General features: G+C 47.2%; 7 protein-coding genes across 7 annotated transcripts; 3 read left to right on the forward strand and 4 right to left on the reverse strand.

The window, feature by feature from the left end:
• Window positions 1-1,322: 1,322 nt before the first annotated feature.
• Window positions 1,323-2,630, reverse strand: N7503_007092 (glutamine synthetase; the record flags this gene model as incomplete). The annotated part of the gene is made up of 1 exon (XM_057066639.1): window positions 1,323-2,630. One exon carries the CDS (start codon window positions 2,628-2,630, stop codon window positions 1,323-1,325), a length of 1,308 nt encoding a protein of 435 aa, XP_056920320.1.
• A 1,188-nt stretch (window positions 2,631-3,818) lies between these two features.
• N7503_007093 (General substrate transporter) lies at window positions 3,819-5,558 on the forward strand (the record flags this gene model as incomplete). The annotated part of the gene is made up of 3 exons (XM_057066640.1): window positions 3,819-4,233; window positions 4,298-5,261; window positions 5,312-5,558. 3 exons carry the CDS (start codon window positions 3,819-3,821, stop codon window positions 5,556-5,558), a joined length of 1,626 nt encoding a protein of 541 aa, XP_056920321.1.
• Window positions 5,559-5,764: 206 nt separating this feature from the next.
• N7503_007094 (uncharacterized protein) lies at window positions 5,765-10,134 on the reverse strand (the record flags this gene model as incomplete). Its single annotated transcript, XM_057066641.1, has 3 exons — window positions 5,765-7,417; window positions 7,478-9,823; window positions 9,877-10,134. 3 exons carry the CDS (start codon window positions 10,132-10,134, stop codon window positions 5,765-5,767), a joined length of 4,257 nt encoding a protein of 1,418 aa, XP_056920322.1.
• A 1,960-nt stretch (window positions 10,135-12,094) lies between these two features.
• N7503_007095 (uncharacterized protein) lies at window positions 12,095-12,376 on the forward strand (the record flags this gene model as incomplete). Its single annotated transcript, XM_057066642.1, has 1 exon — window positions 12,095-12,376. The coding sequence occupies one exon, from the start codon at window positions 12,095-12,097 to the stop codon at window positions 12,374-12,376; it is 282 nt and encodes a 93-aa protein (XP_056920323.1).
• Window positions 12,377-13,479: 1,103 nt separating this feature from the next.
• Window positions 13,480-14,865, reverse strand: N7503_007096 (uncharacterized protein; the record flags this gene model as incomplete). Its single annotated transcript, XM_057066643.1, has 1 exon — window positions 13,480-14,865. One exon carries the CDS (start codon window positions 14,863-14,865, stop codon window positions 13,480-13,482), a length of 1,386 nt encoding a protein of 461 aa, XP_056920324.1.
• A 1,075-nt stretch (window positions 14,866-15,940) lies between these two features.
• N7503_007097 (ribosome-binding protein NMD3) lies at window positions 15,941-17,933 on the forward strand. The gene is made up of 4 exons (XM_057066644.1): window positions 15,941-16,072; window positions 16,145-16,243; window positions 16,314-16,603; window positions 16,671-17,933. The coding sequence occupies exons 1-4, from the start codon at window positions 16,008-16,010 to the stop codon at window positions 17,789-17,791; spliced, it is 1,575 nt and encodes a 524-aa protein (XP_056920325.1). The 5' UTR covers window positions 15,941-16,007; the 3' UTR covers window positions 17,792-17,933.
• A 301-nt stretch (window positions 17,934-18,234) lies between these two features.
• Window positions 18,235-19,248, reverse strand: N7503_007098 (zinc-binding alcohol dehydrogenase family protein; the record flags this gene model as incomplete). Its single annotated transcript, XM_057066645.1, has 1 exon — window positions 18,235-19,248. One exon carries the CDS (start codon window positions 19,246-19,248, stop codon window positions 18,235-18,237), a length of 1,014 nt encoding a protein of 337 aa, XP_056920326.1.
• Between the last annotated feature and the right edge of the window lie 418 nt (window positions 19,249-19,666).

A 19,666-nucleotide genomic window follows, 5' to 3' on the forward strand; every position in this document is an offset into this window, starting at 1 on the left:
ATGAACCAGAGTACCTCGTTGCTGAATATCAGAACCTTTTTTTATCTACCACCAAGCAAAATGCCTTCCTGCTTTGAGTCAGCAGTGGTTCCTGAGTTAAAGCTAAAAACACCACCATCGTAACGTGGTCGAACTGAGGCATCCGACGACAGCAGCCCGACAAAAAAGGTTTTTTTTGTAGATCAATACCAAGCCATCATCAATAATGTATCTAGCTGAAAATGGCGGTTCTTGAGCATTCCTGTGCCATTTGGTCAAACATGCTCTTGCGGAATGTGAAGGCGCCAAGCCCTCTAGACAACAAAGGTCTGCCACTCTAGAGGTCTAATGGATGCCGTGATGACTCCGCGCAAACAACTGCCACCTTTATAGCCAGTTGCAGCTTCCATCAAGTTGTAGGAACGAAGAAATCCAACCATGTGCTTATAAAGAGGAGTAAAGGGAGCCTCTACTGCTGATCATGGGTACATCATGTGACCTGGGTCGGTTCCACCGTCATGATGACTAATCGTGCCTGAAAGCCTGTGCATATGTAACTATATCATGAATGATTGGAGAAAGGTCACACAGTTGAGACGTCCAAGTAAAAGTCATAGAAGGAGAGGCTTGTAGTATGCCCTAGGATTTGAGAGCTGCGACCTTGGAATTTCATCACCAAAGACTGAAGTCACCTCCCGCTGGCGTTTTCTTCCAGTGAAAGTCGAGTGCCTACTGAGAATCGCTACCAGCGCTATCTTTAGGTCATTTGAAATTGGACGAGTTGCCGCATCGGTGGCATTTAGGCTATTTGTGTGGTAGGTTGGAAGATATCAGAAAAAAATTACAAATTGAGAGTGGCCCCCATGCAGCTTGGAAACAGGGCTTGTGTCAAGACTCAAAATACGTGAGCTCCTGTCACGTAATGCTTATTCTCCATGTGTGTTATATAGCCAGTGCCTCTATGTAGGCTTCAAAACACGACCCAGCCCTTGTACGTGAGATTTCGATATCTTCTTTCCATTTCTAATCTGCGTTACGGAATTTCAAGTCCACCGTGACGCTCGTTGATACATTGCTTATCATTTTTCTCTCCACCACACTTTACTTGAACCCCATATTGGAGCCAAGTTTCGGTATGCGTATACAAAACAAAATCATTATCTCAATCCTGTCCTCGAATAATTGCCGATACTGGTGGGAGTTTCTCCAACGCTAGTGAATTATTTATTAGTGAAGCTAAGAGAGCGACATCTAACATTAATGAAACATGTAATTAGGCACATGGCCTGCCGGGCTATTCCTCGGCCTCGAGACACCGGTATGTCTCCAAGGCTGCCATGATATTAGAACAGCTCAATGAGAAGCTCTCTGAATGCCTTTGGGTCCAACTTTTTCACTTGAGCGATCTCGAAACGCTTCATTTTGATATGGTGATCAATCATGGGTCGACCAATGATAGTAGCCAAAGACCCAGTGTCTGCTTCCAAGATTGCTAAAGAATCCTCAAGGCATTGTGGCATCGGGTCGCTGCAATCTGAAGCTTGATTTTCTGGAACCCCCAGATCCGGCCAGATCAGTGGCTCGTTGCCTGCCAAGCCCAAAAGTCCGGCTCCCAAGATTGCTGCTAAGGTGGAGTACATGTTGGCAGTGACATCAATGCATCGGATTTCCCAGTGACTAGATTTAACCTTCCGAATAGGAACAAGTCGAGAGTCTGTTCCCCAGGCGACTGAGAATCCAGCCTCGTTTGGCTTGAGTCGTTGGTAAGATACTTCCAGCGGCAGGCAGAAGCCACAAAGACCAGGAAGACGCTTGAGGATACCCGCAAGGAACGAATCTTCAAGAAGAGGACTGGCGGGCTGAAGCGAAAGATGCATATGCTGGCCATTAGCTAGGGGCTCAGAATTGACCGGCTTTGGAGACATGGTGACCGTGTATCCGTGGCGGAAGAATATGTCTTTAAGGTAATCGTGTACCAGTAATAACTGATCAATCGCTTGGGTTGGTGGAAGTGGCCCTAGGACAATTTCATATTGCCCTCGGACTCCCTCTGTGTGCACAGCCAGAATCTCCACTCCCTGAGCGCGTAGCTGACGAACACATTGCTCCACATATTGATAACAAGGATCACGTAGACCGGCAACAGAAAATAGACCAAAACCTTCACTACATCGAACCATTGCGTCCGAGGATGCGCACGATTTCATCACAGTAAACTCCACCTCAAAGCCCACGAGGAAATCCAGTCCCCAGGTATCCCTTGCCTCTCGCAACACCGAAGTCAACGCCTGCCGTGGACATAGGTCACTACGAATTGAGGAATGTTGTTCGTAGTCCAGGGCGCACATCACCAATGCAGTTTCAGGGTGAGAAGCTACACGAAGAGATGACCAGTCCGGAATTGCCCAGTACATGCCTCGGGGTGGTGCTCGATGCAGAATGATATTGTTGACGGTGCAGTCGATCGCGATCCCAGCGGCCTGAAAAGGCTTTCCTTCGTCGATTAAAGCAATAACGGACTCAAAGAGAAGTACACGAGTCCGGAGAACCCCTGAGTAGTCCTGCCATTGCAAACGAATGAAGGTGATTTCAGGGTGATCATTTCGGAATTGCCTGAGAGCCTGAGTTGGGCATGCGAGTTTGTTCATCATGATGGGCTTATTCGATAATGCCAAAATCTTGAAAGGTAATTCAGAAAGTCAACGGACTGAGGGATTTAAATGTGAAACAGACAGTGACCTAAGACTAATCATGCACTAGCTCTATTCAGACACTATACTGTGATCACGTCCTATACGGGGATAGTTCCAGATCTGAGCTGAACTCCATGAACACTATAGCCCCACTCAATTCAGCGCCTTATATATCTCGCGCCGCAGAAATCGTCACGTGCTTTCACACATGATTATCTGAGCACCCGTAGGCTGTAGGCTATGCTTCCATCTGTCATTTTTGCTTTCTTGAATCTTGCTTCAATAATACCAAGAGATCAATACGTATTACTCTTGCTATGCCGATCATTTGAGTGGCGTTCACAGTGCCTTTTGTCACTGAGATCTGATTTTCCCAAATGTTTCTTCTCGGCTACTGAACTGACCCACTGTGGACGTACTTTATATACGCCAAGTGGCTTGAATATACCGATGCACTATATGTATTTTACCTACTTGCTTGATAACTCAGCAGTGGATTGTTTATATAATATATCTATCTTCAATGTTAATGAGTGTAGTGATGAACAATATAATAGGACGTCTGGACTCATGTATGTCTTAAATGATCGTTCGATCGAGCAACCCAAGCGAGGAACTGGTGGAGCTGCCTACCGTCTCGGAACAGTAAGATCTGCGATATGGCGGTGGGCTCTTCAGCTGATCTCAGAGCCAATCTGGCGCGCGATCGCAGAGTGGAGTCTCCCGACATCTTGGAGCGGCTGGGCCTGCAATGAGTCGATAGGTTCTTCAGCTCAGCCGCCCCACTACGAGCCGTCTTTATCCATAAATGCTCGTGTTTACATCGTCTCCTATTTACTGGCCGTCAAAAGCCTCCACCACACAAGTCGATACCACAAGCGCCACTTACGTTGTAGGGGAATTAGGAGTATGGTGACATCCATATGTCAGATATAGTCAAAGTTTGCACTAGCGAAAGTAGTTTCCAATTTCGGGATGGCGTTTCACGCAAAAGGCCCAGCCCAGTCTCCCTGTGGTGTTGGTCTTCTGCTTGGATCGTCGTCCTGCAATTTCTTCTCCATAGCCAGCCAGTAGTCCTATTATTGAACCGACCGAGGATCTCTAGAAAGCCACACGAGGAGAAACCAACTCTCAATCTATACAGCTATGATGAGCACCAAGCAGTTCTTGGGTCTCAATGGCTCGAGGCTGCAGGTAGCTATCGGTATCATAGCTGGCCTGGACTTCCTGCTTTTTGGCTATGACCAGGGTGTCACTGGAGGCTTGCTCACGCTTGAGTCATTTGTCAAATACTTCCCAGCAATAGACACGACTGATTCGCATATGTATGGTTGGTCTGCCGCGGAGAAGAGCAGCCAATCAACGCGACAAGGCATTACTGTCGCTGCATATAACCTAGGTTGTTTTGCGGGTTCGATCCCCACAATTTGGATTGGCAACAGGATTGGACGGCGCAAAGCCATCTTCCTTGGTTCTTTCATTATTTGTATCGGGGCCATCTTGCAGTGTACCTCCTATGGCCTTGCACAGCTCGTCGTTGGTCGACTGGTGACCGGATTCGGTAAGAGTTATAGGCTGTTAGACTTTCGAACGAATATAATAGGCTGAGATGAATTGAAAATTAGGAAATGGTATCAATACTTCTACTGTGCCCACTTGGCAATCTGAATGCTGCAGGTCTCACCGTCGTGGCCAAATGGTCATGATAGAGGGCGCTATGGCTACTTGTGGTGTCACCATTAGTTACTGGGTTGACTTCGGCCTCATGTTTGCTGATCCCAATGAAGTTGCCTGGCGATTTCCTATTTCATTTCAGATAGTCTTCGCAGTTATCATTCTCGCCTTTGTCATGTTTCTGCCAGAATCTCCGCGCTGGCTTATTTTTAAGGGTCGTGAAGATGAAGCCCGTGAGGTTCTCAAGTCCTTATTGGGCGATGATACTACAGAGCAACTTGTGGACGTTGAATTCACCAACATCAAAGCAACCGTGTTGGAAATGTCTAAGGGCTCATTCCGGGACATGTTCACTATGAATGAGGACCGTCATTTCCATCGCACTATATTGGCATACGTGAATCAGATGTTCCAGCAAATCAGCGGTATCAACCTTATCACATACTATATTCCTACTCTGCTGGAGAATCAGATCGGATTGACTAGCACTGTGTCTCGACTGATCTCCGCTTGTAATGGAACGGAATATTTTATGGCTTCTGTGGTTGCTATATTCACTATTGAGAAATTCGGTCGCCGGACACATATGATCTTCGGCTCAATTGGAATGTCGCTCTCTATGGTGGTTCTAGCCATCTCTAATAGAATTTGCACATCCAATACAGGTAATGACATTGGACAAAAGGCAGGCATTGTACAAACTGTCTTTCTTTTCGTTTTTAATACTTTCTTTGGGATTGGGTGGCTTGGTATGACTTGGTTATACCCTGCAGAGATTGTCCCATTGAAGATTCGTGCCCCTGCAAACGCTCTATCCACTTCTTCTAATTGGATTTGGAACTTCATGGTTGTTATGATTACCCCAATTGCCTTCAACAACATTGGATATAAGACATATGTTGTCTTCGCTATCATGTGAGTCGGCCAATCTAGAAATTCTCGTACCTGTTGCTGACTCTTCACAGCAATGCGTTCATTGTCCCATTCGTCTATTTCTTCTTCCCAGAAACCACGTCTCGCTCATTGGAAGAGATGGATCGCATCTTCCGAAAGACAAGTACCGTCTTCGATGTTGTGACAGTCGCCCGTGAAGAACCCCATGCATATGGTCCGAAAGGCGAGCTTCTTTACACCTTGGAATATATTGCGGACAATTCAGATATTACGAGGGTCGATGGACCGCATTTCCGAGACCAGATTGCGAACGTATAGTCCTCAGAATATTTAAATTCGAGGTTCTTGTTGGGTCGCGATGTGGGTTCCCCGAGATAAATACAGCGCTTGCAAACCCTGGAGTTTTCCCATCTGTTCATCTCTACTCTGTCCATATCTATTGATTGTTCTCATTACCTTCCTTCAATCCTTTGATTTCCACAGGGCCAAAACTGTTTACTCGGCCATAAGATGAGACTTTGTACTTATCTCTCGGACATCTTGATCCCCCAACTTTTGCGGATCCGCTGAAGCCACTCATCGACCGGTATAATCTCGTCACCAACCTTGACGTTACCCTCACCGATGGTTTGATGGGCGACTCTGTCATAGGCCGGAACATGCAGCATTTCATGGTCCTTACTGCAAATTTTTATCACAAGGGTCCCATCGCGTATACTGTTCAAGCACCTTCGGTCAAATTCCATGTAGTTACACTCCTTACAGACATAGATATCGTCTGCGAACGTCCATGCGGTACCGCAGGAACCGTCACAGACGTCATTCAAGAGCCCTTCGAGCATTTTCTCAGTTGTGGCACTTGCAGTGGAGTTGTCGGGGCTCTCGGTCACATTAACTGGGGCTATCAATGACCAAGCGGCGAGCGCGTCGGCTTCCTGGCCTGCAGACATGAAGTACATTGCGAGTCCATTGTATCCCTGCCAGTCGTTGAGGGGATCGTCATCAGACAGCAGATCGAGACTCAGCTTCACGTGGCTACGCAGTGTATTTTTTGCAGCCTGATCATCTCCCTGTAGCGTGTGATATCGAGCGAGGAGTCGCGCACCATGCGTCCCAAAGAACTGCCTCGTAGGATTCTCTGTGCCCTCAAATGCGGCGATGTTTTCTAGGTGTTCCAGGTAAACCGCAGCAGTTTCTGGATCCTGTCGGGCTTTCTCTGAACAAACGATAGCAAGCTGTGAACGAACCTCAGCTTGTTTATCTGTGATGAGAGAATCGTCGGCTCCATCTATTGACAGGATGTACAGCCACTGGTTGATAGCGAACTCAAGGCGGTCGGTGTTTCGAGCTTTGTTGTTGTAGCACAGAAGTGCGAGTTGATGCATGAGATATATCTGACAGATTTTTCCAGCCCACTCGTCTGAGGCATTGCCACTCTTTCTTGCCTGCGCGACTAGTGCCTTGGCATCGGTGATAGCTGTTTCGTAGCCTTTGAAAATTATGTTGAATTCCAGCTCGTCGGAAGCAGAAGCATGAAGAGCTTCATGGTATTCATCTCGATGGTAATGTACATGGAACGTCGAGGTCTGCCTATCGAAGGGGTTTGTTCCGTCTGTAGAATCTTTCAGCGACTGGAGGAACTCGAGCAGACGTTGGTAATTCTTTTGCTCGTGCAGCACCATAATAAGTGCAAGAGTAGTATCATAGTCGTTGGGAGTGTCTTGTAGTAGCTTCTCATATATCATCAAAGTCGTTTCGGTTCGGCCAACTTCTTTGTTCCAGTCCGCTAGATCGCGATCCATACTGGCCAGCTCCTCTTTGAGCTCATCAGGACTCCCAATCTCTCCGGTCTCAATTGCCTCCTTCGCAGCCGCCAAAATGTCGATGGCGACGGCATATTCCCCTTGGTTGGCATAACAATCCGATAGTCCCCACTGCGAGAACCAGTTGTTTTGCATGAGTGTGGAGGTGAATTTGAATTGTTCAATTGCCTCGTCGTATTTGCCGTAGTCTCGTAAAGTTCGAGCCAAGTTACGGCTCTCCTCATAGCTCAAAGAGTCTATTTTGTTCCGCTCCTGGGCCCATTTCGCAGCCTCTAAGATCTGGGTAGCCTGGATCTCTTCCATAAGTGGCTCGTGGGTTAATCTTTCGACCTCGGCGTTTTTGCGGTTCTCAATCTAAGAACAAAAGTCAGCTATTAGTTACTTTCACGAACTCTGTGGGCATTCGGCACGCACCTTTGTGATATAACCTTGCACAGCATCAAAATAGAATGCAACGTTATCCGCGCCAGACTGAAGCCACCAGCGGGCAAGAAATCTGCCAATGTGCTCAAGTACATCTGCATCAAGCTCAGATTTTGAATTCAAACTCTTGACCCACTTGCTCTGCTCCTCGGAAATGTTTTTGGTGACGGCAGAGTCCCGCAACCATTTCAATGTGACTTCCGTCAATTCATCATCATAAATCCAGCAGCCCCTTAGCCAGGCATTGTTGAAGCTCCACCATCGCTCAATGACCTCTCCATCGGCAAAGACTCTCACTAGGTACGGGCCTAGAGCGATTTTGCGATGCGGTTGTATTAATGAAGGGTCGGCTTGCTTGAGATGCTCGCCGAAAAAAGCCACCGCGTATGGAAGCAAAGGGTCAAGGTTTGGCGATGACTTCGAGCAAATGACCTCCAGACATCCGGATACCAACGTCAGGTGTGCCATTTCTGTGTCGACTCCGACTCGCACGGTCCTCCCCTTGATCTTCCGCTGGAAGAAGTCATCAAACCCGAACCTGGTGAACAGAGTAGGATCACAGACAGACTCCAAAAATCGGCGCACGATTCTCACCTCGGCCTCACTAACATCGCCCACGGTTCCTTGGTTTTCATCGTCTTTTCTGTCTTCGGAATCAAGCTTGGCCATCAAGAACTCCTTTATCGAATCAGAGACAAGATGAACGCGTGCGCCAGCGATGTGAAACAGAGAAGAATATTGATTTCGTATCTTCTCCGCGAGGGGTCGAAGGGAAGGCTCACGCGATCTGAGGAAAAGTACTGCCTCCAGCTCCTCAAGACTGAGGGGGCGGAACGAAAATACGACCCATGTGAGAAGGTCGTTGAGATCGGAGATATCCTCATCACTGAGCGTCTCAGTGAGTAAGTCAATCTTTCTTACAATAGTGTCGGATCGATTTTCTCCAGATCGCGCCAAAATTTCACGAATTTCACCAGGGCGTTGTTTGCCACTAATCTCGTCTAAGAGAAGTCCGACATTGACAAAGTCACCTTTGGTTTTCTTCGTGAGCGTTTCTAGGATCTCGCTGCGCAGAGCTACCACTTGATCTGACGATCCAATAAGGATCTCCATCTTGCCCATACGCTCCCTGACGAAGCAAAGCATATCTTCAAGATTCTTCGACGCCACATCAATTATTGAGATGCCCTCACCAAGTTGACTCTTGACCATTTCCATCGTCTCCTTTCGGCCAGTCAGAAGAACGCGCAGTTTAAATCGAGGCCAAGATGAGGCCTGCCAGTCCTCAAGAACCAACATGAATTCCTTGAGGTGATGCTTGTCCATGTGATCAATTCCATCCAATAGGAGAAAGAAGGTCGAGTCGCTCTTGAATGACTTGCTGAATAGCTGCTCGCAAATGGTCTTGATCCGGTTGGCACCAACTGTTGTGACCGAGCCTAGATCTTTGCGATACACCATGTCCACTTTAGCAATCTGCCATGCAAGGACTTCCAAAGCCTTGACTAGTGATGGGTTTTTATTCTCTTGTTGATCGAACATATAGTAGGAAGCTGTAGTGCAAGTCATATCCTCCGCTACTTCAGCGTAAACATCTTGCAAATGCTTAATGATGGCTGCAAAAAGGAATGACTTGCCATAGCCCTCATCCCCACTGAGTCCCAGAATCGAACACCGCGACTGCGATCCTCGGGTATTTACCCACGAGGTATACACAGGGTCGCGTTGAAGCCACTCTCCACTACCCTGTACTTGTTCGGTCAAATGGCGTTTGTAAATTGCTTGAATGCCCTTGTATGTCTCGCTAGGGCGGTCAATATTCGTATCAATGCTGCTTAGAAGTCGCTGTGCTGTATTGTCGGCGTCTCTCTTCTTCTCGAAGGTGAGGAGTTTATCAACGGAAGTGGTGACCTTCCTGGTTCTCTCTCGGGTTTCGACAATGGCTTGTTCGCTGGTCTTCTGCGATTCGAATCCCAAGGTCGCGCGCATTTGAGACTCGCGTTCAACAAGTGAAGCCAGTTGAGCTAGCTGGCCGCTAACACCTTCGTCGCCATCAAATGAGAAGACTTTCAGGGCAGTCAGGATCTTGTTGCCCTTGAGAACCTTGATAGAAAGAGCACAAATGTCTACAAAACATAATAACTCCTCGTTGATGATCTTACGAAGGGAGATATCAACGGCGTTTGGTGGCAAGCGCATGTAGATCTTGCAGCGCTCCAATACATCGGAGATCCGCCGAAAGAGCTCGGCTAGACTACTAAATATTCGTTTGTATTTAGCTCCGGTATCGATAAGATACGAAATCGCGTTGAAGCAAAGACTACTGGGTGCAAAGACCTGATTGCCATCATTAATAAGAGGCTGATTTCCACACTCATGAAAGTACTCACCATGCTGGCACCTTGAGCGGCTATACCCCCTAGCACAGTAATGAATTTCAGTGTTTTGCCTATGACATCTTTAGCAGCTCTGTACTTGTTGTTTTTCTCGTCGTCTGCATCTTGTTTCGTCCGTATCTGGTCAAGAACTTCGTCGACAGTGAATTTTGGAGACTTGGTGATATCGACGTGAGCAGTCTGCGCAAAGGCCCCACAAGCCCGATTCCATGCATCTTGGATGTTATAATCGTCCATGGATTCAGCGGACATGTAGACGATACAGTGAGGTTTTTTCTCAGCTGGGTATGGCGCGAAGATGGGTTATTTTATTTTTTTTGGTGTCGTTTAATTGCACTACAAAGGAACCTCGTATCTGCAGCGGGGCATCATAGTATTTATACTTCAAATCGAGCAGAGACATTGTTGCCTAAGAAGAAAGCGGCTGAGGGTTGAAAGCCGTAAGCAGGGGGCGTGGCGCCTTTTCACCAATGGCGATAGAGTAAGCTCTGACATGGCGGTGCTAGCTTGAGGGTTAGCCCGTACCTGCGGTAAAATTGGGCCCTCGGATTCCCCTGTTGGCTGCAAAAACTGTGCGCGAGTCACTCGGTTTGTAGTGTGCCAAGCCGCTAACCCTTTTTAGCCTTTCTGCTTATGGGGTCCCTCGCGCATCACGTGCAATTCAGACGGAGCTTTCTGGTTGAACATCACATAGCACTCCCTCACTGACCACGTTCAAAGTAGCGCAATGTTCAAGACTCAGGGAGTAATTTTACTGAGTACATACCAGGGTACCTATTTGCCCACGCTACTCCGTAGGCTACACTGGAATGTGAAAGTGATTAAAGAGTGGTACTCACTGAGCCACTTTTTCTTACCTGTATAATGCGTCCAATGAAGCGTTATCTCGTACATTAACGTGAAATAAGTGAGTTAATGCAATGTCATTTGATATTTGAGATGACATTTTTCTGATTTGCAATCACAGTGCAACTTTAAACGTGCTTAGTGAGGGTAATTTATTTATCGCGCTCCTTTCCTACTACCCAAGTGACCCACTTGCTTTAGCCTGCTTTTGTTATTTAAGAGGTCAGAGGTCAGTCGGCGAATAACGTAATCTACACCTTGGTACGAGTGTACCCCAAGCGCAATGCGCATTCCGACACACTGTAGTAGGTAAGCTTGACACATCACAGCTTTCTAGCACATCGACCATGAGCTTGTCCAATTTCATGAATTATGAGTAACTTTTGATAATAACTCAAAGATCTCATGATGTGGGTAAAGTACAGTACACATAACAGATGGATTTCACATTTTGTTCTCTTACTCACCTGAAGCCTACTTACATATATTTCCTTTTAAATTGAACTGTAAACCGAAGTACTTTGAATAATCTCAGACGATATATTTTGCGGACAAGACAACGAAAAATTTGTCGCACTAAGGCATAATTTTTCTTTCATGTCCTACTCGCTACATATTCAGGTACTGGCAGCATAAAGTTCAACCCTAAGTTAACTAGTTGCTCCTGAAAGTTTACATAAGCGACCTACCCAAAGGTTCGAGCCCCTGGCTCCAATATGTACAACATAACATGACGTTTATGCATACATCGCCATAATGGATCGACCTATACACATGGAAGACATCGGAAGGGGGCCAATTGCTGTTTGGCAATGATCGCCCAAGTACGAACGGTATCGCCATCCATGGATCCATTATATATGTGGACCCTGCCTTCCCGATTCCTTGAAATAGCTATATTTAAGCAGTCTCAGCAGTTTGAATGATCCAATTTCTCCTGTATATCAACATCTAATAACAGCGCCCTGGCATCATTTGAGATCACGACATGAAATTCGAATATTAGGCGCTGGGAAATCCAAAAGCGGCATCGATCCAACAACCAGACCTCAAGATATTGACAGAGGAAAGCAGCGGAAGCGTGACCACACATCACTTCCAAAAGAAGCAAGGAGCACGAAATTCCGTTCACAAACCATGGCAACGCGGTATCCTCATCCACCCCCGGGGCCGGCGTATGCCTTCTGAGACCAAGAGCACGCAGGGAAAGGTATATAAGGAGCCAAAAGACCTCATTCATATAGAGCTTCATTCAGACAGCTTTTCGCTTCCTTTCAATCACTGCCTGCGAAGATCGAGTCTTTCAAGTCCGAATTCATAACTCCAAGATATACCTATCAATCCAGTCATATCCCACACTGTCACGATGCTTTTTGTGCCTAAGATTGCATTGATGCTTGCCGCATATGGATCTATCGCTTCCGCCTACCAGCTTACCGCTTGTACTGACACGCAGTGCAGCGAGAACTGCAAGGTCATTACGAACGACGATGTTTCCTCTACCAGCTCCTGCAATGATTTTGGTTTCTTCGTTAAGAGTATCGAGTGGTGGGATACTCTCAACACTTTCAATGGATGGGCATCAGCTGGATGTAGTGGTGGACCGGGAGATGAAGATGTCTGGATCACCGATCACCGATGGAAATAAGAAAGGGCAATGCTATGACATTACCGATTCGGATCTCGCAAAGGACGGTATTCAGTGCTGGGAGGTCAACAATAGTGGTGAATAAGTAAAGAAGGTAATTTAACCAGTACATAAGTTATCTTGAAAGTGACTTTGCTAATATTGGGTAATTCTTCCGCTCGGTACAGATGTCAAGATTTGACTATCTCTAGCGCCTTTGATATTGAAAATTTGAACCTGGGTGTTTTCGGAGCACTTCGGAATCTTCCGAGATACGTATCTGCGTGTATTTAAAACTTAGTTCCAGGCTTGAGTTTAGCTATCTGTCCTTCAGCCGTGGCCCAGCCTCTACGCTAGTGTGGCGCCTGAATATTGTCAATGCTTGAATAACTCTTCTTAGAAACCTCTTTGTCAAACATACAAGCGTACTATATATAGCGTCAAATATTCAGTGTTTATGATTACAATGATACGCCGCTAACTCAATAAAACAGTGGTAGAGCTCGCTGTATCAACATTATCGAAGGCTGGAACTTACGATTGGGTGAACAGCCTCCACTCAATAGCATACTGGTAAGGACTTGGCTTTTTCATTCGCTCCATGAGTTTAACTTCCTTTCCTCGCACTCGGCCAAGGATTGAGCTAATTTCTAACACATATCTGTTCTATGCTTGCCTTTGGCAACGGATTGTTGCTAGTATTCATACCGGCCTCGAAGTGTACCGACCACTTCCCAATAACCAACGTCACATGCCTACCACTATGGGTGCTCTTTAGTACATGATGAGTGGTTATTCTCTGGATGCAGGGTGATAGTAAATGCATTGGAAATAGTACATACGATGGGGTGTATCAGGGTATAACTCAACATCACCCGTACCTTCATTTTATCGGAGGCTAGACTTTTGACTAAATCCATACCCCACGATATCACCCAACTTATACTCTCCTCTTTTACCAAAAATCCACCGCATGTGTATTACATATGATGTGTCTTGAAAAAGGGATCGACTTGATAATCATTGAAAGCCTAATGCCCCAGACAATTGCAACGTAATTAGAATGCTGATACATCTTATAGCCACAAATTGCAGAAGCCAATAAAGCACATTCAAAGGTTGCATCATAGCTTTGGCATAGATTTTGCACACACCCACTTCATTAGTCGATCCCCTTGTACCCCTTCCATAATCCTCGGCTCAAATGCAATGCTCACTTCCCAAGGTGCACCCTCAAACCGGATTGGCATAATCCAGCCAACACCCGGAATCCGATTCTCCGGTAGATCAACATTTCTCACTCGCCCCAGTGATGATCCAAAATCAAGTCCATATAATGATAAACGTCGAATACTACTCACAGAAATGTCCCCAGGTCGTGCATATGATGCCCAGTCATTGCTTGCGCACCGCTGCGATATTTCGCCTTTCACGTATGGCCCGGTAATTTTCTGCGTAGTTTCATGTGTTTGACGGGCGAGGTTTGCAAGAATCACGACATCGTCTGGGCTCACATCTTCCGTAAACATGGAGTCTCCATTCGATTGGGCCAGGGAAGCCAAAATGGCATCAAGCTCAGTAAAGATTTGAACGCCAAGAACTGCATTACCCATGTACGATAAGGGGAGTTGCAAAAGATTGCGGACGTCAACCCCAATCGCAAGACATGACTTCTCTGGGATAGTGTCTTTATCCGAGTGGCTTTCAGTGGATAGAGACCTATATCGTGATCGTAAAAAGCATAGCCACATCAGGGATGATACGATCACATTCTTTGATAGGACAACATTGGTATCTGATTGACGCCGCAGTAAGGCATTGCACACATTCTGTAGGGATTCAACCCTTGCCGCATCTAGAGTGAAAACCCTCGAGATTGGTAATCCTGGCGTTGTATTTGGCGTCCCATTGACATCGTCATAGTTTTCTCCGAAGAGCGCATGCTGCTCCTGTTGAAAATTCGAGTCCAGCATGGCTTCAAATATTGTTCGCCGGGCTTGTGCTTCCTTACAAGGGTCGGTTAATAGAGCGGTAAGGTCTGGGTTTCGACAACATTCGGCGAGACACTTCATTGCATTGCAAAAACCGAAGCCGTCCAAGGCCATGTGGTAGAAGCTAAAACATATAATGACTCCGTCGTGCATAACATTGGCTTGAGCCCTGAAGATTGGGATTTGGTCTCTCATGGCCATTGCGGTTTCAATTGGGACAAATTCATCGGTCATCATTATATCTCGTGAGAAGATGGGACCTGGCTTCATGGGGGAAATCGACATATTGTGAGATTTGGTCTTGAAGAGTGGATGTTCACGTAGAAACTCTGCCGTTGCGGGCTGAACTTCTCGCACGTTTTCTTTGCTTTCCAACTGGCGAGAGAGGGCGACATTGCCGGCAAGAAAGGGTAGAAGCGAGATGAGGCGTCGGATCCCAATGTCCAGAGCCAGAACAGCCTCATGTGGGCTATCAGGGTGAAATGTGAAGCAAGGTGAAAGATGGATGGGGCCAGTCATGTGGTCCAAAGGGCTAAGCACATACGGATCAAATACGGGGGGAAAGACATGTTGGCACCGGTCATAGAGAAAGCCCTCCAGTAATTGGTGTAGATGAATGAAAGAACAGTAGTGTTTTTATAATGACAGATCGATCTTGAGGGAGGGGAAATAATCCAAATGTCGGTGAAGCAGTGTGTTCGATACATCTGAATGCATATCGCGAGAAGTGGAGCGATCGCCACGCCACATTTCGGAAGCCCCAAGGCTAGGGCAATCGCTAAGATATCTTTTTGCAAATGTTTTTGAATATTATCGCAGGCCATTGCCCAGGTGATATCTATATTGGGTTCATGTTTTGATAAACTGATCCGCCTGTCCACTGCCCTTGAACAACACTGTCATAGACGTGAGTACTCAATTGCAGTACGTGACCATTCTCAGTACTAGAGTTGGGTCCACTTTAGCGCCTCAAATTGACTCGTTGCAGAGTCTTGTTACATAACGAGCAATACATGCACCCAACGTTGTATAAATGTCGGCCACAGACTGTACTACCGCTCTAGCAATTGGGTTAGTAATATGGTTTGCAGATCGCTGAATTACTTGAGGTACGGAATGCTATATGCCAAAGTCAGACAATGAGCAAGCTTCAACCAGCCAATTGGTTCAAACAATGAAGGAACTGGCTTGCCGAATTGTAACCTTGGAAGTTGTAAAGTTATGTTAGAATTGTTGATCAAGCGATCGACGATAAATATATGACACCAGATGCGATGCCATGGATTTTCGGCCTATGTAAAGGCGAGACTCAGAAGGAGGTATATAGTATATACGAGCGTCATTTTATCGGACGCGAGGTGGCCTCATACAAAATTGAGCAAAGAAGGTGTGTGCGAATGCGCACGAACAGTGAGCCCTTTCAGAGCCTAAGGCTATTATTGCCCTAGTATTAAGGTGTCAAGATACAGATAGGGCGATAGTAACTCCGGTCCGGTGGGTTGGGCAGCCGACATACAAACTAAGCAAACAGATGAGTCAGCCGCAAAAAAGTTGACTGGAACGAGGCGGGGCAAAAAAGTTACAAATCCGATCTTGCATCACTTCACCTTTGTGAGTCTTCGAATTTTAGTGGATTCGCGGTTTGAGTCCTGAAATTCAAGATGTCGATGGATTTGGACGCCCCCGTCTACATGACGGGACTGCAGGAAGATACCGTTACTGCCACGTGAGTTTCTTATCGCTAAACTTTTTTTGATTGCGATTTTTTGCTGCCGTGCCGGTTCCTAATATGTCTTAGGATTCTTTGCTGCAACTGTGGTGCGCCTATCGATGGAACCACATCGGCTGGCGCTCTATGCCAGGATTGTTTGAGACTGAATGTCGACGTTTCTCAAGGGTAAGACTTGGAGTCCGCTCAATAACCCCGCATGTGGACACAATACTGACTTATGCGCCCGGAAACGTAGTATCCAGCGTGAGGGAACCCTTCACTGTTGCAGAGATTGTGAGAGATGGCTCCAGCCCCCCAACAGCTGGGTCGTCGCGAACCCCGAATCGAAGGAATTACTTGCGGTCTGTCTGCGACGTCTTCGTGGCTTGTCGAAAGTCCGTATCATCGACGCCAGTTTCATTTGGACCGAGCCTCACTCTCGTCGAGTGAAGGTCAAGATCACAATTCAACAGGAGGCTTTCCAGGGAACAATCATTCAGCAGACATTCGAGGTGGAATATGTGGTTGCATCCCAGCAGTGTGATGGTATGCGAAATATTTATCTTTTCCCTGGAAACGCAGATTGACTAATGTTTTTTTTCTTTCTCTTCAGACTGCAAGAAGTCGTATACCCACAACACATGGCGCGCTGCTGTCCAGGTTCGGCAGAAGGTCCCCCACAAGCGTACTTTCCTGTACCTGGAGCAACTTATCTTGAAGAATGGCGCCCACAAGGATACAGTCAACATCAAGGAGGCAAAGGATGGCCTTGATTTCTACTTCGCCCAGCGAAATCACGCTGAAAAGATGGTCGACTTCCTCTCTTCCGTCGTCCCTTGCAAGACCAAGAAGTCCCAGGAGCTTATTTCTATGGATATTCACACCAGCACGAAGTCTTACAAATTCACATTCTCCGTTGAGATTATCCCCATCTGCAAGGACGACCTTGTCGCACTTCCTATCAAGCTCGCCCGTCAAATCGGAAACATTTCGCCCCTTACTCTGTGCTACCGCGTCGGTACTTCCATCAACCTTTTAGACCCGACTACTCTCCAAACATCCGACGTTCCCACAGGAAATTACTGGCGGAATCCGTTCAAGAACCTCGCCGATGTGACCGAGCTCAAGGAATTCATCGTCATGGATATCGACCTTACCGGTCAGTCAAGTGGTAAATTCCATCTGGCTGAGGCCACCGTCGCTCGCGCTTCGGACCTGGGGTCGAACGATATTACATACTTTACCCGCACACACCTGGGTGGTGTCCTGCACGTCGGTGACTCCGTGCTCGGTTACCATCTCAGCGGTACTTTGTTCAACAACGATAACTACGAGGCCCTCGAGGCGAGCTCGCAATACAGCTCAATCCTTCCCGATGTTGTGCTTGTCAAGAAGCACTACGCCCGCAAGAAGAAGCCCAAGAACCGTGCCTGGCGTCTCAAGCGCATGGCCCGCGAGTACGAGGCTGACGAGGCGTCTGGTGTTGCCCAGAAGACTCGTCGTGAGCAGAATGATGCCAACCGTCTCGAGGAGGACTATGAGACATTCTTGCGTGATGTCGAAGAAGACCCCGAATTACGGAATACTTTGGATCTTTACAAGGTTCGTAAGGAGCGCCAGGCTGGTGATGCTATGGATGAGGATGAGGACAATGAGAGTGAGGACGAAGTGCCAGAAATCAACATGGAAGAGCTGCTTGATGACTTTGATGAGCTGAATATGGATGGAGAATGATCCTTCTCTGAGTGATATCCCTGATGATCATGGCTGGCGTTTGTTCTCTTCAATGCGTTTTAAGACAACGAAAAAAAGTTTTTGAAATCGATATAAGCTACTAAGTACATAGCATACAATGAACACAGCTTTCATTGCCGAACACTTGGAGCAAATGGAAATGTAGAGAAGGTAGCAGTCTATAAGTAGAAAAGAGACAAACACTATATCTACAAAATAATAGTTTCGATTTGCTTTTTGAACAAGCTCTACTGGGCGAATTTGAACCATCACAAGCATAAACAGTTCTCAATAAATTTCTGTCTAAGCAAAGAAAACATGGGCATTCTAGTAAAAGTCGGTCCAAGCAAAAGACAGACAACCGGAAACACATCAAGAAAACGCTTCATTCATCATATTCTCCAACGTTCAACCTGAAAGATAGAGGAAATCTTCAGTATTGATTACAGGGTAACAACAACCTTCTGCGCAGATGTGCCCTTGGCCTGCAGATCTATAGCAGCCTGGACATTCTCCAGTCCCGATCCAGCAATGAGAGGACTGGGGGCAGGGATGAAGCTACCAGCCGCCAGAGCCTTGGGCAAGAAGTCCTCATAAACAGCCTTACCAACATGGTTATCCTTAATGGTCGTACCGAAGACACTCTTAACAGTGATATCCTCTGGGGGCTGGAATCCACCCTTGACAGTAGAGACAAACTTGTTACCCTCAGCCCTAGCAAGGACATCGACGGTCAGGGGGGTAGCGGCGAATCCAATACAGTCCATAGCGCCAGCCAGTGTCTTTCCCTCAAGAGCCTTGACCACGTCATCAACAACGGTAGGGCTGTTGTAATCAAAGGCTTGGGTTGCGCCAAGCTTCTTGACGTACTCGAAGTTCTTGGGCGAGGCCGTGGTGAAGACCTCGTATCCAGCCGCAACGCCAAGCTGAATGGCGTTGCTGCCAACACTGCCTGCACCACCCCAGATCAGGAGTGCTTGGCCGGTGGCTTTGCGGGGCTCCGTGGGGAGCTGAAGCTTGAGGAACTCATCTTGGAAGAGACCGGAAGCAGCAGTGGAAAGACCAAGCGGAAGGACGGCGGCATCTTCGTAGGAGATATTCTTGGGGAGCTCGCTGGCCATGTTGGTTTGGAGGATGGTGTAGGCCTGGAAAGCGTTGTCTTGGGTGCGCTTGGTGGCCATACCGACAGCGTGTCCGACAACACGGTCACCGGCTTTAAAGCGGGTGACGTTGGGGCCCACGGCGACGACTTCACCGGCGACGTCCTGGCCGAGAATGGTCGGGTAGTTCATGGGCCACCAGGCCTTGCTCTGCAGACTTCCGTCGACTGGGTTGATGGCCACGGCATGATTCTTGACAAGGAGCTCATTGGCCTCGGGCGTGTAGGCTGGGGCCTCCTTGACCTGGAAGGGGTGAGCCTTGGCCTCGGTGAGCCATGCAGCGGAGTTTGAGGCCATTGCGAAGGTTTTGGATTGGGAATTGGCTTTGGTGGCTTGGGGAAGCTGAGATCTTCTCGTGAATCGTGAGAGGAAGCTTGGCAGAGAAAAACGGCTCATATATTTTGAGTCGAGTGTGGTTGGAATTGTTTGTTTGCTTGTTTGCGATTGTGGTAATGGAAGATGAGGATTTGTTTGGATGATGAGAGTAGATTGAGCAGGTTCATGACCTCTATATATATGGTGGAATGTCTATGATCGCCATATCTTCCCTGTCCGGTAAAAGAAAGACCGGAGTAGTAGTTGTTGGCTGCTAAAATCTTATCTCCGAAGGTTGACAAAGTGACTTACTCCGACACAAGGGCAATAGGCGCAAGCCTAACCAGATGCGGCTAGCGCCAGCGGGTGCCCGGCGATCGCAAGGCTAACCGAATCGGGA

This window comes from Penicillium pulvis (genome assembly GCF_028828015.1).
Source record: "Penicillium pulvis strain IBT 33274 chromosome Unknown contig_5_segment0_segment0, whole genome shotgun sequence".
In the NCBI taxonomy this organism is placed as follows: Eukaryota; Fungi; Ascomycota; class Eurotiomycetes; order Eurotiales; family Aspergillaceae; genus Penicillium; species Penicillium pulvis.

Bases quoted from the DNA above. Each gene is read 5' to 3' on its own strand.
- N7503_007097 (XM_057066644.1), top strand. From the start codon at position 16,008: ATGTCGATGGATTTGGACGCCCCCGTCTACATGACGGGACTGCAGGAA. The intron at 16,073-16,144 runs GTGAGTTTCTTA...AATATGTCTTAG, and splicing joins GAAGATACCGTTACTGCCAC to GATTCTTTGCTGCAACTGTG. The intron at 16,244-16,313 runs GTAAGACTTGGA...CCGGAAACGTAG, and splicing joins AATGTCGACGTTTCTCAAGG to TATCCAGCGTGAGGGAACCC.